Below are 17,960 nucleotides of genomic sequence, written 5' to 3'. Positions count from 1 at the left end.
AAAGGCAGTTACTGTGCTAACCTTTTAATTACGGTGTGCAAAGTTTGCTAATGGCAAGTATTTTCTATGACCTCGCAACAACTAAGACTTAAATAAAGACTGGAATAAGAGGTGGAATTTTGTCTAGGTTTTTTTTAAGTTCTGTAATTACTTAAAAGAGATGTCAAATTTAAGAAATAATTCCTTTTGTAACCTGAATTCCTCATTACAAAAGTAATGCAAATTAAATTATTCTTTAAGATCCAAAAATTAACCAGATTATATCTATGCCATAATGAAATCCTGTGGAAAACAGGAAATTTGTCTAAAAAAATGGCTATGAAATATGCTTCTTTCTATAAAGGTGTATGCAAACCAACTCACTTCAAAAGTGGTAGTGAATGTAAAAATGATGAAAACTTGACTGCCCAGTTGCATAAATCAGCATTAAAACTTTATTAATTTTGCTTACTCCAGAAATACGAAGAAACAAAAGCCACAGTCTGCTATAAATAAAGCAGAATCAATTTAAAAACTCAAGAAAAAAAGAAAAAGGAATATAATAATTCCACATTCAGTTTTACTAAGTACCTTAGGGCACACATGGATCCAAGGATCCATGGCACTTTCTCTTATGTTGATAACAACAGGACATCATTATTGATGCTGATAGTCTGGGAACTAGCAGAACAGTATTAAAGACAGTTTACATGATATGCTAAGGCTTAAGAAAAACTAAAATATTGAAACAGAAAAAATGAAACCTTAGTATATATAGGACAAGAGGATATGGGCAGAAACTGATGCACAGAAGTTCCACATGAACACGAGGAAGAACTTTTTACTGTGCAGATGACCACACATGAACAGGTTGACCGGAGAGGTTGTGGAGTCTCCATCACTGGAGACATTCAGGAACCATCTGGATGCAATCCTGTGCCACATATTCTATGTTGGACCAGATATTCCCACCATGATCCCTTCTAACCTGATTGATTTGGTGACTGATTCCACACTTTCATTTCATACCCACACCGCAACAGCAATCATTTCAGCACCAAACTATCTGATAATCAACAAACAACTATTTTCATGCCTGATCATCTTTCATAAACCTCTGAAGTTTTCTACACTCATTTGACATGCTTCCATTCTTAAGTATATCAATCTCAGATAACCTGCATGAACAAATGCAGCTGTGCTAAGACACTGAACTGCACCTCAAAAAGTGTGGTAAAAGAATGCCTAATTCCAGTTAGCAATTGTTTCAAGCAGTTTACCAAACATGACCACTGCTTAGGTAAGGTATGTGCCACAGTAAAGAGGGGGGGTGAGATCCCCATGACCCCAGTCCCAGTTTGGCTGGGTTGCATGTGGCTAATAAACGAGATGGGGACGATGGATAGCTCCGAGATATGATTTAATGCATCTGACCACAGTCAGCATCCAAAGACCAGGGCTGTGGTTAGCTTGGCATTTTATAGGGTTTTACCTGGGACGGGTGTCCAATTGTTGTTACATGGCAGGGGCTTGACCTTATATGTCTAAGGTCTTGAACCAATGGAGCTTATTTTGAGTGACTCAACTAGCATCTTCCTAACATTCCACCTTCCAAAGTCTCAGGTTTATTCCATCCACGCAGGGAACTTTGATCTGTCCCACGTAATTCGGTTCCCACATACACATTTATTTGAGTCAACAGGATTTTATGGCAATACTACAGAATGCACACAGGAGCTTTCAGAAACCACTACCAAATAACAATTTCAAGCTTTGCCCTGGATTCCTGAGAAGACTTGTCTAAGTTTTCCAAACAGTAATGGAACTTCTAATAATCAACATTACATATGTTATCTTTTTATATTCTCCTTTCTTTTGATGCAATTTTTCCTCCAGGATAATGATACACTGGAGAGCTTTGCAAAATGTTCCTTATGAACTGCTCTGGCCTCAGAAGGAGAAAGTAACAGATATACTGTTTAGAAAGTCCCATCTACAGGCACACGCCTCATTTTTGGGGAGTAATGTATACTTTACTCATCTACAGTGATGAGTTAACTATGCAACTCTTGAATGACAATACAATCTGACAAGGTAACAGTCAGAGGTTTCTGTAGTGTCATGGTTAATCTTTTTGGCTGCTGAGTTTGTTGCAAAGGGTGAGTTATTCTTTACTGCTAGAACAGCCTGGCATTGCAACCCTTTTGCATTTAAGCACGGTAAAGAGCAAGAGGACTGTACAGTTATACAGCAAATACACTTCTCTGCTTTTCTGTCCTTCCTCCTTCACCAACTTCCCACTTGATTCACATCAAGAATTTCAGAAAAACCTAAAAAGCACTCTGATTACAATTCCACAGGCATGCAGAACCTGGACACTGCCCAAAAGAAAGGACCCAAGAAAGAAAAGTATTCAGGCAGAGAATACTGAAAACCAGCTCAAAGTATAGTCTGTATCCCTGAATCACATACATCAGAAAATGTGACTGAGCTAGGTAACAATGAACTGAGAAATCTGCAGGTTTAATTATAATATTTGTGTTTTCTAACAGTCTTACACATAAATGACATCTCTAATCTCAAAGCTATAAAACCATAATGATGCAACAGGACTTATGTAACAGTGGTGAAAGTTACGGTTAACATTTCAAAGAGATTAATGCGCTGAATATGTGGTCTTCTTGTGGTGAACAACTCTTAATAACACAAAAAATAACCAAATACTGCACTATTCTAGTGAAATGTTATGCAGAAGAGCATTGCTTACAACTGAAGAATGCTGTGTTGCATCATGTCTAGAAACCCACATATAAAGGAGCATCCTATTTGCTTCTACTAGTCATGGAAAAAAAAATATCACACTAAAGAAGTGTGCAGGAAAAGCACCTTTGCCTAAAAAGCATTTATTCCCATGTATTCCTGCAGATTCTGTCCCTTAGAAAAGTACCTATAATTGTACATGTACTGTATTGGTTTTTGCAAGGGAATGTTTATCATACAGTCATGACAGACCTATCTTCTTTTTTTAAACTTATTACAGACATGATTCAGAAGCTTCTCTTACTGAGGCTAGCAATTTCCCTTTCATATTAATGTGAAATTATTCAGGAAGAAACTCCTCTGTAAGTATTCACTGATGATTGCCTCATTTCATCCAACATTAAAATGGAAGGTATAAAATGAGAACAATCTTAGGCAATGGAAGAAAAGCTTTGCCCACAGACAGGGAACCTCTTGGTAGAAAGAGGCATCACTCCTTTGAATGCTACGGGTTTGCAGCACTTGTTACAAAATTAAATGATTTAGGAGGAAGCATTTTATGTTTCTTCAGACTACAGTGCAGTGTGAAGAATAGGGCCAAGTGCTGTGCACCCAACTACACACGAGAGCTTCCTTAGCTCGCAGCTGTAGAAGACTCCAGCACAGCATAAAAAGTTACCTTTTTTCATTTCCATATGATTTCTGCGCAACTTTCGCATGGAGTATTAGCACTGTTTGGTCACCTCGCTCCTTCAGGTAATTCCGCATTGCTTCCCTAAAAATCAAAACACAACATAAGCTTCGACAGTTCTTTTGGTTTTGTTTACAACAAAATTAAGCTAGCTTTAGGGAAAAAAAATCCAGGACCTGAAATTCCAAAAAGGCCATCATTAACAGGGTCAAGATGCGTTTGCTTACTGTTCAAGACAATTACACAGGAAAAAGAAGTCATTATCCTGCACAAAACTAGCAATATGGCGTATGTGATGATTTACAATTACTACATTTTCTAGAAAAAAAAATTCTTGTGATGTAAAATCATATCAGTGCCAATAATTACACCATATTTAAAGTCCTATTTCTTTAAGCACCATGCCACAAATAAGAACACATTTTAATTACTTAAGTATTTTCTTCATGACTAATGTAGTATCCCATGATGACAAATTGTCTAAGCTTTTGACCAAATCAGAGCAATGTTTATATACAAGTTTTCTTTTGGTTTTGAAGATACTAAGAAAAAATTAAATTCTTCAGCATACTGTTTCACCTAGTTTTCTAGAGAAAAGATCTACTTCCTCCATACAATCAGGTAAAAAGCAAAAATTAATTTTTAAAAAATGTTTTATTGTTCTTCATCACCGTAATTACAGATGTTACGTAAGTGCTGTAATTACCTCAAACACACCAACAACAATTCCTTGAGAGAAGCGAGAGAACAATAACAGCCAGTCACTCTTCTGTATAATAATCTAACTGTTCATTAAGCAGCGTGCCAAATTCAACACCCTAGGGATCAGCTGTGCTGGAGTGCTGGCAGGAACACCAGTTCCTGAAGGAGCTTTTTGAATGCTCACCAATGCACTCATCTTCAAATCATCTACCAGAAAAATAAATTATGAATTTATCAGGAATTTATATGATAAGATAAAGCCCTACATAGGGGAAAGAGCGACTTTTCATTTAGTTGTTTGGATTTTTATCTTTCTTCTGTGAACTGCACCAACTATTGAATTCCCTTAGGACAGATCTAGAAAACCAAACATTTCTAGTGAAAAAATGATGGAAGATAGAAAGCAGTATTTTATTGACTAGACCTTTTCCAAAATAAATCTCCATACAGTTTCATAGAGAAAAGCAAGTAGATTGAGCCAGGGTGGGGCTGGACAAGGACAACCCAGCTTTGCTAATGATGTTTTGCAAATTCTTGTGTTTGTCATGCCTGCATAAGACATGATTAATGTCTAGTGATTAGCGAACCGATTTTCTCTGTAAATAGCAGGATATAAGAACAGAGAATAGATTTGAAATGCTGTTTTAAATTTGGACTAACTTGTCAAATCTACATTTGACACTGGTAAAACTGATGTTTATCCATGAAAATACAGCTGGAAGAACTGCTTCGAAGCCCACAGAATTACTAATTTACAGCCATTTTTAATAATATATTTTAAACCCTAAAACATAATTCACTGTGAAATTATTATTGCACATTTCATTATGATACATATTAGCTGCATTTAAGTTATTTAAAACTTTTAAACTGACATTTGGAAACAGTCTATTAAGAGTACCATCACATTAAATTAAGAATACCTGTCATATTAAAAACTTTTGACTTGACTACTATTAGAAAACTACTTCAACCCAGCAATCACACAGAAAACTGGTTGGTGCTATCTAAACTTTATTTAGCATTGACCGAGAAAGAAAATTTGTATTTTCTACTGGTCTGTTTCTACAGTGGATTTGTACAGTCCAAACTCCTGTGAGAACAAGCGATGACACCCCTCCAATCCCTCCCACTGATATCTTACATGACATTTTTCATTATTCAATCCTAAAACTCTTCATGAAGATAGTATTATTTTAGTTTACATCTAAAACCAACTAGCATAGTATGAACAGAGCAGCGTCGCTCTGCTGAAGTTTGCATGATCATGAATAGACTATTAGTCAAACAAGGCAGCTTGTAAACAAAAAAACCCACAGCAATTTTCCTATAATTGAACTAAACTTTTAGGGTTTATAGATACATTTTCAGCATTACATAAACAAATAAATCTTAAAAGTCTGGGTGACAATTGTTCTGTTTCAGCAGTTTACTCTTCAGAGGAAAGTTAAATTGTTTGTTTCCAGCCTCTATCATCACTGGAAAGGTTTTCAAACTGCTGCTTTGAAGGATGGCTGGCACTTCCCAGATACCCACCCTGTATTCAGGAAAGAGCAACAGGCATACCTAGTAGCTAAAATCCTGCACATGAAATTTGGAGTAACTACATTTAATAGAAAACTTAGTTAAAAGCTCTCACTGCATAGTCTTTTTTTTCTTTTCTTTTTTTAATGAAGGAAGATAAATTCTGTAAGTGACTTCGGGGTTACAGTGTAAGTGTTACTACCCAACATGGAAAGCAACTTATTACTCAAAACACAGTATCTTCAGATATCCCTGAAGACCAACAAGAAACCACCACGTTTATTCAAATACTTCTAAGTCAGTATAGATCAATTTTGCATTGGAATGAAGTTTAATGATGACAAGCTAACCTAAAATTTATCCAGAAATGCAATGAGACAGATATTCACAACACAAAATGTAAATGTTCCCCCCCATCACGTGCTAACTTAAGGTATCATTTCATTCACAACAGAGGCTGTCAGGGTGACAAGGGGCTTCCTCTATCACCACACAAAACTATAAAACAAATGGCACATCCTCTTCTGCTTTCCAGCAAACAGTGGATTTTAAAGCCAGCAGCTAATTATAATCAGCACAGTTTGTGGCACAGACTAATAAATATTTGCATAGACTGCGTTAAAGCAGTTTGAAAAAGGAGGGTGACTACTTAACAGTTTCTGGTGTAAATACATCCAGGCAGGCCAGGAGCAAATCAAGCACTGTACTCCAGTCACTCTAAACTTTCCAGACTGGATTGACTTGATAGTTCAATTTTATATTCTTTCTAATTGTTTGGGGTTCACCAAAAATTGGTTAATATCATTTCCTAGACAGCATCATGTTCAATTCTGGCAGCAAGAAGTGTTACATGACCTCACTTTTACTCAAGAAACAAATCAGCTAATTCCTTAAAAATAAGCAGATCCGCATCCGACTGAATAATCTACAAATAACTGATATAGGAAGTTAACACCATTTCTAAAAATGCATTTTGAGTTTCATATTAAAAAGAAACCACTCTGTTAAAAATTGTACTTCTGGCTGCTGATTGCATATGTAATTGAAAAGTTTTGATATTTAAAATTCTAGGATTAGCAACCCACACATTCTTAACTTAATTTTTTTGAGAATGAAAGCGGTAACTTCAGAAAAATTTTAAATACAGAGTTTCTTTAATGCTTACCTTGTGAGCCGTTTCGGTTGAGGTCGCTCTCCGAATTTCCTGAAAAAAGAAGTAGTTACTAATTTAAAACAAAAGTGTTTAGTCATAATTTTACAGTAAAATACTATCCCAAATTGACAATTTTTGAAACTGTATTAGAATTTGATGTATTTTCTTTGTAATTTCCTAGACAAGATCACTATTAAAGTATTAACTGCCTCCTTGCAACAGCTTTTCCCACCATAGCAGAGGCTTTTTTTATTTGAACACTAGGCAACTTTCTTTGTTGAAGTCACATTTGCTCTCAAAATCACTTCTGAAAAGTTTAGACACCATAAGAATGTAAAGAAGCAAATCTTTGCCATACAATTGACCAGCAGTGCCATCAACAAGCAGTTACTGTAAATGTACAGAATTGACAGATATGTCTGTGTTGACAAATCAGTGAATGCTTTCCACCAGGACAATTTCTCAAAAATCTGTTTTTCCTTCATGACTTCTTACAAAAAGGATGACAGTATTTTCATACATGCCAGTACAGAATTACAGGAAAAATCGCTCCTATGGAATGCAGCCAAGCTTGATCCATAAATAGCCGGCAATACACTCAACGTTTTTTCACCATAAAGTGCTTTGAGACAGCTGTACTTCTTTCAGTGCTTCAACACCGTTCTTGAGAGAAAGAATATTCTTTACACCAGGCTAAGACTTTCCACGAAAGTCTTTTTTTTACATAAGACACCAAATTAACACATAGCAGATACATTTTCATTACCAAAAACATCCTGAGATTAAACCAAAATGGTGGGGTAAAAGAGGTGAAAAAAGGAAGGCTGCACCCAGCAATGTACATCTGCTAATCCTGGTGAGGAAGTGTAACCACAAGCTAAAATGATGACAAATACAGGGGAAAAAAAAACCCAAGAAACCCACAACGCAAAAACAAAACATAACAAAAAGACAGGCTTAGCTTAACACCTTTTTGCCCAAAAATAAATAGAGATACACGAAACTGTGCTTTTGCTGCCAGTGTTCATAAATATCTCTATGACTTGCCAAGTTCATTTTATAGGCGGGCATAGCTGTCCCTTTATGCTTCCTGGATAGGGAAAAGAACCCTTTCCTACTATTGTCCTACAGAGCGTTGGAGGCTCCCTAGAACAAGAATTTGATCATTAAGTGATGTGACAAGAAATTTCCCTGTTTGTGCAATGGATCTGTCCTGAACTCTACAGCAACTGGTGGCAGAGTGTTCTCATACATTCCAATTTAATTTCTGTAATCCTAGAAATGTACAAATATATAATTATTATCATTTATACAGTTGAGCAAAATAGCACTCTCTTGCCAGGGCAGTGACAGCATTCAACCGATGGTGAAGTTATTTTTCAAGACTTGAGAAATATGCCTTCTACAACACTGGCAGTCCACACAGATGAACTGAATAAATGACATGAAGCCAAATTTTCTTTTCAGCTTAAACAATGAAATAAAAATTTAGTTTTCCAACCAGACATAAATTCCTTTCATGTTTTACTTTGTTGTTAGACTACAGTCCACTTCTCTGACTTTATTTTAATTTTAAATGAAAGACTGAAACCAGAATTCTTGCTGCAAGATTTGTTTTTATACATTTTAAAATTTGAGGTCTACTGGACACAAACTTAATTTGTATTTTTCTCTGTGGTATGCATCATGGCATTGATATATCTGTAATGCAGAAAAGGTAATCAAAAAACCCAAACAGCTTTGCAGCAGGAAAGTTACATCCAAAGCCTTTCTGCTTCTAACAGTCACCTTTTCAGGATCTGCCTAGCTACCCCCTGAGCACACCTTGTGCCTCTGATTTTCCCTGGATAACTGTGAGCAGGTGTGTATCCCAGCTCCCCCACACTATCTGCGTAATTGCTCTTCTCCACTAAAGACCCAGGATCATCCTCTTTGACAGAGGGTCTGTGACTCTGCCTAGACAACAGATTACCTTTAAGTGATGCTCTACAAACAAGATCCCCATAGATCAGCTCCCTGCTTTTGAGCAGAACTACTGTCTTTGCTTCAATCCCTCTGCCCATCTCAATTCAACACAAAAAAACCTAAGAGGTGATTATCTTGGAGCAAAGAAGGCATTATGGCCACAATACTTACTACGTGTACTGTGGCCAACAGATCCAGCCAAGATGAGGATATCAGTATACCAGAAACTGCATTAACACAAAAAAACCCTTCTAGAGAAAACCTAACACTGCCCCTAAGGTAACACATACCCTTGCAGAACTCAAGTGCAGCAGATATATTCCCCCTGCACATACACTTAATTACCAAAAGAGTTCTATTAACAAGAGATCTAAACAACACAGTTGAAATTACTGGAAAAAAAAAATTCCATATTTTCCTTTAGTCAAATTCTGAACATACAACACAGGAGAGAAGTACCAAAACCTCCATTCTTCAGAATCAGAGCTAAAGCACTGAGTCACTCTGGAGATGTACAGGGCAAAATCTGATCTGATGCTCAGTGCAGTACTTCTCTAACTCATATACCAGCTTTCCCCAGCCTCCTCCATACAAAATGAAGTTATTTATGTCACTGTAATCACTTGTGAACACATTTAAATGCTACTCTTAGCAACATGAACCTTTCAAAGAGTTGATGTAAATTGGGTAAACCTTTTATTATTCTTTCAATATACATTAGAGAGAGGTAGAACAGGAGGAAATTGCAACTTGATATTTACTTTAAGTCCCACTTTAACTGTTTCTAAATTAAATTCAGCTACTTTTCTTCAATAATGTTGTCCTGACAGATGACTGATGGCTACGTACCATAGCCATGGTGTCAATGGTGCAGCCTTTTCCTGCATCATTACAAAATCATTTCAAATATCCCATAAATATTCACTTCCCCAGCTCAACAGCAATAGTTAAAGAAGTTAGAATTCAGAAATGATTAAAAATGAAAAAGGAAACGGAAACATCACCATGTCATGGCATTATTCTGCCACACCCTCACAATTCTGAAAACTTGCAGCAGTGGAAAAAAGTTCTCAGTTATAAAAGTCAGCATGAAAGTCAGTATGAATAATCAATAGCTTTCGTATACAATTGGCTGAAACTCCAGCCTTCAGTGAAGAGTATGAGAGAAAAGTGACAAACAGATGCAAAGACCTAAGAGACTGATAAAAGATATGCAAAATGTAGAAAGGAGATATTCTCTCCTGTCTTGCAAACACAGGAATTAGGAAATATATCCAATACCAAAAATTTATTTTTAGAGTATTTTTTCCTTGTTCTACAAACACAAAACTAAATTGTGAAACATACTGCTAGAGAATATTGTGGAGGCTGAAAGCAGAAGTGGGTTCAAAAGATTAAACAGAAGTCTGATACAGAACTCAGTTAGATTCTATTAAGTATAATGGCCTATTTTTACAACCTTTTTCTCAGGGAAACCTAAACTATGTTCTACCAGCAGCAAAGAAAATAGCATGAGTTAAAAAAAACCCCAAACCAGTCTACATTTACCCTGTCTTTTATATTTTTTCCTTACTCATCCATTACTGATGACTAGCCGGCATGGATCAGTATGTATACTCCTATGGACCAGATATATTCCAAAGCAGCAACTGCATTCAGGATGCCAGATTTTCACACTACAAAACTCAAATATACAAACAAGGCACCTTTTTTTTTTTTTTAAATCACACGTACTTCATTTAATGCTTCATCTGGTTTACTATTTCCATATGTTCGCAAACTGATGTAGAGATGTGTACTGACAATATAACCTGAAGGACAGAAATTATCAGCAACTGTCACATAGAAGGAAAGACTAAGAATCTTTTAAAGTCTTCTGATGTTAAGACAGGTGAAAACACAAGAAACACATTATATCTCTGGTTTTGTACTAAATTACATCCACTGCACTAGCTGTGATTGTTGCTATTTCAAACTTATATCTGACTGGCATGTTGAAAATACCAGTTCAGGTATTACAAGGTTACCTGTCAGATATGACAGAGACTGCAACACTTTTCTTGTGTAGGTTTTCACTGGATTTCACTGTTATGGAATTTATATATTCAGTATTTCTATTTCTCCCTTCTTTCACCTTGAAAACATGCAGATTGACAAATAACAAAAATGTACAGGAGAGGAAACGAAAAATGTATCATAGTTCTATTCTTGCAGTGGTTATTAGACAAGAAAAATATATGTAATTTGAAGTACTAATTACAGGTTACGTATCATTATATCTGAATGCTCACCAAGCTCCTTTAATTTCATGGGTTTTTAAAATTTTACTATCCAAGACTAAGCGCTCTTTCAGGTTCCTGTACTGGGATTCCAGACATACAGTCAAGTTGCTGTTTCATTCACATCAGTTCAAGCTGTATTCTATGAGTGTATCCTAGCAAACTCTACTGGAAACATGAGTGAGAACATTAGTCACACCATAACCACTTGCTATTGGAGCATGTTATACTTGTCCTAATAATTCTTTTCCCAGTCCTGTTTTCTTTTTCCAACCACCAGTTAGCATTCTATTATTTCCTGTGTTTTGTCTTCTGATGCTTTGCATAAATTAATTTCACTTCCACACTTTGCACTGTAGGCATAACTTCCTTCAACATCATGTCCAAAATCATTCTTTTCAAGTCCATACTTTTCATTAAGCAAGTTCCAGGTTGCCATTTAAAATTCTCTTCCCTATTCACAGAAATGTAAGGAAACATATTCTTTCTCCTTTTATCTCTTTACTGCCCTTCAAGCAAGTATGGAAGTTAACAAGTGAACTAACACTAATCTTTGCAGTACAGTAGATAGTTTTACTCAAACTTAAAATATTCTCAGGTTAGGTAAACACATGGCACAATATACAGGGTAAGTTTCAAATGTTTTCAGACAATACAGAATGTGAAATCCTATCTGGAATCCCTAGCTCAGATGCAATATGTATTATCATTTTCTATGGCTGCAGGAATATGAATTTTCACTGTTTTCAGCATCTATCAGTGGTTGTATGCCTTTGCTAAACATGCCAAACTATTTTTTTGTTATATAGTCTTATTTTCTGGATATAAACGATTCACCTCAATTTTTTAGTCAATGGTTTTATGTGTCAAGTCAACTTTGGATGGAAAAATAAAGAAATGAAAATTAACCAAAACAGTTCTGCCATTTGCAAGAAGAAGAATTACAAAAAAAAAAATTTCAACAAAAATCACATGCTATCCAATCTTCAAGTCTGACTGCAGATCTATGGTCACTGAACAGCTCTAGCATCCTCCTGCCTGGAATATGAACTTCAATTTTTTCCGGTACTGGTCTTCAGCCAAGAACATAATTTTAACAGTCCCTGTGAAAGACCATTCACCTTTATGTACTGAGCACAGAAGCCTTAAAAAAATATTTCCATAACATACAAATAGAGACAAACTTCAGCAATTAGGTATTGTACCTTCACTTGGCCTATGGACTGACACAATTTTTGGCATCTACTCAGAATAGCACCGATCTTTCTGTAAATGGTCTCCAGAGAAGCAAAATGCAAAAGGGAGTTGTCAAATTTGACAACAGCAGAAACAACAGCTGAGCAGAAAGCAAGTGTGTTGGAGAGGCCAACATGGGGGAGCAGCAGAAACAGTGAGGACTAGGAATGGGAAGACATGAGCTACAAATGAAGACTTGCTAAATGAAAAACGTAGACCTGAGACCACTATGGGAAATGCAGCACCAGAAAAATCTGTGGCAAGGCAAAAAATTCAAATTTAACTCAGAATATACAAAGCGTAAAAATATACTACAGTTACTGTTTTCTGTATCAGCTTTTTTGTGACAGAAGTTTCCCACATGTCTTAAAAATTTCAACACTGAAAATAAAAGTAAATACTTTCCTTACCCTGAAGAATCCAAAAGCATAGTAACCAAAACCAGGCTGGATGGGTGGATGCCCCATCCTTGGAAATACTCACTGGATAGGGTTCTGAGCAACCTGATCTGACTGAAGACATCCCTGCTCCTTGCAGGGTTTTTGGACTCCATGACCTTTAGAGGTTCCTTTCAAAACAAATATCCACGTGTTAAGATCTCTATTTCCTTCCTGCCTTACACAAGTATGAAGAGATCATGTGTTGCTTTGTTGCACACAGGTAACTAAACCATCCAGGTGTGTGTTTCCCCATCATCATCAGATGGGAGAAAACATGAATAAAGAGCAAGAAAAACAATCATCTCAACAAGTAAGTTAACATACAAAGCAGAAGTGGAAGTAGAAAAAAACAAAGTGAAATGGGCCATTCACCACCACCCATGATCAATACCAAGACACCTCCTAAGCAAAAGCTGGATAGGTAACCTCTCTAAATCCCACTTCCCTCCAGTTTACTGCTGAGCATGACATTACACAGCATGGTTTGTTTAGTTAGTTTGGGTCACCTGCCTGGCTGTATCCCTCCCAGTATCTTGTACCCCCTCAGTCATTGTGGGGGGACAGACACCAGGCAGAGTGAGAAAGAGAGAAGGCCTTGATGCTGTGCAAACACTGTCCAGAAAGAGCTAAAACATCAGTTATCAACACTGCTCTGGTCACAGTGTTATCAACACCGCTCTGGTCACAAAGAACACGGCACCGGAACAGCTGCTATGAAGAAAATTAACTCTGTCCCAGCTGGACCCAGTACAATGAGAAAAGAAAAATGGATGCTTTCTGCATGGGATACAAATGCCAGATTTTAAAAAGGCACAGAGTGCCTATTCACTGGGAAAGTTTCACACCCAAACACCCGACTGCCAACTGGACCTACTCACTTGCTGGTGCTTTTGACTGATGTAGCAAAGGCCTAGCATCATTCCTGAAGAGTAAATTCAATTCTTTATTTGTCCTTTTATACCACAGTACATATCACAGTATTTGCTGCAGAATGTGTTAGAACAACTCTTTAGTAGGCTACAAGAAATTACTATAATACCTCAGCATGGATTTTGGAAAAAATCCCCAGACAAGTGTTACAAAGAAACTGGCTGGGAAGGAACTTAACTCGCACTGCTCAGTTCAATGGTTTCAGTTCCATCTCCCAGAGCACAAACGTCTCAACATTGTGATAAATAAGATATGGCAATCACTAATTTAAGGCAGTATAAGACCCGGAGTATTTAACATAGAAATTAAATACAGAATAGAGTGATTAAGGATTTTATTTCTTCAGAGGATGACCAAGGGAAACAATGCTTGAAACAGGAGGAGTCAAATAAAATATGGTCTTTGGCAACCTCTCAAACTACATTACGCAATTCAGAAAGAAAGAACGCAAGAAAGTCCAACTGCTGGCTCTACAATATGAAGTGAAAATGAAGTTTGGTGAGAGGCTCAAGTTAAGTCCCAACATTTCCAGTACTTATCAAATAGCTGGTATCCCACAAACCATTACGTGTGATAGGATTGGGGAAGAAGAAATACTGCCATTTCAACTACTCTTAAGTGCATTTCAGCCAGGAGTGCAGCAAAAGAAATTCCCGTGCTTCACTTAAGTCCAGTTCTAAAAACTGTGCCAACTGTCAGGTGTAACCTTTTCCTAGACCTCTTACAATGCCAAGTAACTTGTGAATGAACAAGAAGAGTTAGTGACTCAACAGACAGAGAAAAGCCTTTAAAAGAAAAAAATTAAAATAAGAGAAGTCACTTACAAGTATTGTTTTATCATTCTCCCTCAGCTTTAAAATAACTGCTATATATCTGGAAAGTCTGTCAAATGTGCGTTTAGCTCTTAGCACCAGATAACCATATCCTCGTTGTAACAGGCTCTATTACTTTCTACCATGAGAAATGAAAATACTTCTCAAAAAATTAATTTCAAGCTACTTTGTGATCTGTTACCACAAATTCACTATACTACAAGCTCACCAGTATGGGATCTCAAGGGTTTATTTGGCCTACTGAGGTTATCTAAGACCCAGGAAAGTTGAATACTCAGGTTTCCATTCAAAGTCTGAGGATCAATATAAAAGCATTCATTTTCAGCCACTAACAGACATCACCTGAGAAAAGCTGAAAGAGATGGATTTATACAGCATGCTGGGACTTTTTTTTCTCTTCTTCTTTTAATTGCCTATCCTCTGCCCATTTTCAGCTTCAATTTGCTTACCACAGAAAAATCAGTGAAGAACTGAAGAAGCACTGAGGAAAGTTCATGTTTGTGGGCATATAACATGCTTGAAATTATCAAAGCCAACATATACAACAGTGCCCAGGTACAGGGCACACTAATTAATTCTCAGGAGCAATCACTTAATCTGGCATTTCCTAGAAACACTTCCTTCGGATTGAACAGCATACTAAAACCTACATGGTAAGAGTCAGCCACTCTACAGACTTGCTTTGGTTTTGCAGATTTCAACATTTAAGATAACATGTTACACCAACAGCAAAAGCAGACATACATTTTAAGACACGGGATATTCTGTTATTGTAGGTATTCTTTTCTGTGCACAGATTTAGGTGAAGACAAGATGTAAATATTTCTGTGCATTCACCTACAAAACCATAGTCTATTACAAAAATGTTAGAACACAACTCCCATGGGAAACGATCAACTGTAACTAGAAAACATTTTCTCATCTGGTGGTTTCACAGACCCAAAGAGAATTCCTATATACTAAAAAAATGGGCCACTTTATACGCCAGTATGAGCTGGCACATAAAGACCACCCCATTTAATACAGTGGTTGGAGCCACATCACTTTAAACACGTCTCCTGTTGGCGATACCTGCTGGATTTGATTTCTGTAAGGACATCTTATTCCACACTGATATCCTTTATTTTTAAATGAACTTGAAAATAGCACATACAGTATGTCAATGCTAAAAATGCAGAGCTCAAAAAAGTGATGATCTACAGGTTTTACACATGAATAAGAAGTCAAAATACCTCAAGGACACAATTTCTACGAGATTAATGCAAAAGACATGTAATTGTATGTAAGAGTTCAGTTAATATGGAAGTAAATACAAGCAATTACCTATGCTCAAACAGAACATTTCACACTGATCTTCATGGATGAAGTTATTAAATAAACGAACGATACCAATGGCTAAAACAAAGCCTTCAGAAGGAAAATTTTATCTTCTCCAGAAGAAAAAATGGGTTCAATACACAAAAGTCTTATTATGGGAAACAGAAACAGTTGTATTACCGGTAACATCCAGCACTAAAAAACCTCCACACTGGAAACACAAACTAAAGAACTAAAATAAACAAGATAATACTGTCAAAAGAAAGGACAGATGATGAAGTAATTCTTACCCGCTCTATACTCCATAGCCCACTACTGCACACAACTTCCATTCTTCACAAAATTCTGAGCAGATCAACATTTCTCAGGCAACTCCCCCTCCATTTTCGGGGAAGGTTTGCCCTCCACTGTTTTTTGTAGGTTGTTGTAACTTAATGCCATGCAGTCTAATGTGACCCAGCACACCCTGTGTTCCTAACTACCTGCATAGCATCATAGAGAAAGGAGTCTTTAAATCCTTAGACTACTCACACCCTAAATACTCTGTCTTGCTTTATAATATCACGCAGCTGAGGCACAGAATACTGAAGAAATGACACCTCTCCCCCCCTGCTGCTCCCTTCAGACACAACTGTGTCCATAAGCGTGATCCTCCTGAGGCTGATGAAATCAACAAATTGACTGACAGCTTCCAGCTCACCCATCACAGGCTGGTTCATCCTTCAGGATGAACACACGCTCTAACAGAGTCACAGGCAGTCATCAACTCACTCTCACTCTTGCCTGCCAGCAGCACTTCAACCCTGATTCTCATTAGGGTGTCTACTGTAACAAATATTGCTATAAAGGTTTTGTCGTGAAGGTTAGAGTAGAATTAAAAGCCAACCCATTTTAAAAAATAAATACAGTTTTCATACTAATATACCAAGAACCAGTCTCAGCCAACAACTTGCTTTGAAACACTATTGACACAAGGTACCCTCTTTCTTATCCATCCCACAAAAGGAGATAAAATTAATTAAAACCTCAGCAATCAAGAATGTCTAGCGGACATGAACAATGGATTTCTACTACTCCTGAAGTCCCTTTCTCTTCTGTAAAGAGTGAACGATGGGTGGTCCAACTTCACTGGGACTCTTTGGAAGTAGGGGGCACAAGCAGCCCCTGAAATCACAAAACCAGAAAGTTTTTGATCAATACACAAAACATTCCCCCTCTTCAACAACAACAACAACAAAAAAGACCCACCTGCTCCAGGGTGAATGCCACCAACCATGCACTATCACATCTTTGTACTGCATGATTCTGTGCTGCCCCCAACTATACTTAAAGAATTTAAGTCCTCCAACACAGGGAGCATGTTATGTGTTTGAAACAAGTCTCCCACTCTACACTCTTCTAATGCTTTTGGCATTATATCAAATAATACTGACAAAAATATAATAGAAAAAGCTCTGCTTCACTTAGTCACGCCCTCTCACTGCAAGTCACTGGTTCAATTAGAAACTCCCTCTCCCTTTTCTGACCTGCTTTCATCCTCCCACACTGCTTTCATTATTGTCCCCTCTTTTCCAATCCCCATAAAATCACAGAACCACAGCTGCAATTTAAATAAAGCTTGCACAGTATCAGTAAGCAGACTCACTCTTAAACAACTTACAGAAAGTAAACATTCACTTCTTTATAGAAGTCTACCTAGATTTGGAAAAAACACCACACAGTAATCACTATACTTGCATATGACTCTAAAAGTCAAAGGTCTCATCCAAACAGGACATAATTTTAATCAAGACAGCATTCACATAATTCTGCCACACTAAGTGAGGCAAGGAAGTCAGTAATGATAGCTTGTTTAATGAGGAAGTGCTTAAACATACACCTGGAGATGTGTTTTCCCTGCTTCTGCTTTTAGTTGTAGGTGCCTGCAGCCAAGGAGCTAGTAATCCAAAGATCTCAGGTACACTGAAGAACCTAGATACTATCACCTTAAAGGATAAAGCCATTAAAAAGCTGGAGTGGTGTAGAATGTAAGAAACATAGTAAAACATTATTCAATTTATTATTATGCCTTTATATTCACATGCTATTATTTCTGTTTCATTAATTGCCTGATAACATTGGCTCAAATGTTTAGTGGAAACTGCAGACTTG

At 37.0% G+C, this 17,960-nt stretch overlaps 1 protein-coding gene across 2 annotated transcripts in view; it reads right to left on the bottom strand.

The window, feature by feature from the left end:
* Nucleotides 1-17,960, bottom strand: part of RBPJ (recombination signal binding protein for immunoglobulin kappa J region) — a 58,601-nt gene that overhangs the window by 19,422 nt on the left and 21,219 nt on the right. For both annotated transcript variants that reach the window (XM_040064440.2, XM_040064438.2), the window contains exons 2-3: nucleotides 6,822-6,860; nucleotides 3,419-3,514 (exon numbers count right to left, since the gene is read on the bottom strand). In XM_040064440.2, coding sequence (XP_039920374.1) covers nucleotides 3,419-3,514; nucleotides 6,822-6,860 — 135 coding nt within the window. The remainder of the gene's footprint in view (nucleotides 1-3,418; nucleotides 3,515-6,821; nucleotides 6,861-17,960) is intronic.

The sequence above is a fragment of the Hirundo rustica genome, chromosome 5, assembly GCF_015227805.2.
Source record: "Hirundo rustica isolate bHirRus1 chromosome 5, bHirRus1.pri.v3, whole genome shotgun sequence".
NCBI classification, from domain to species: domain Eukaryota; kingdom Metazoa; phylum Chordata; class Aves; order Passeriformes; family Hirundinidae; genus Hirundo; species Hirundo rustica.
The sequence above is the reverse complement of the archived record's forward strand: the minus strand, read 5'-3'. Positions and strand labels throughout refer to the sequence as shown.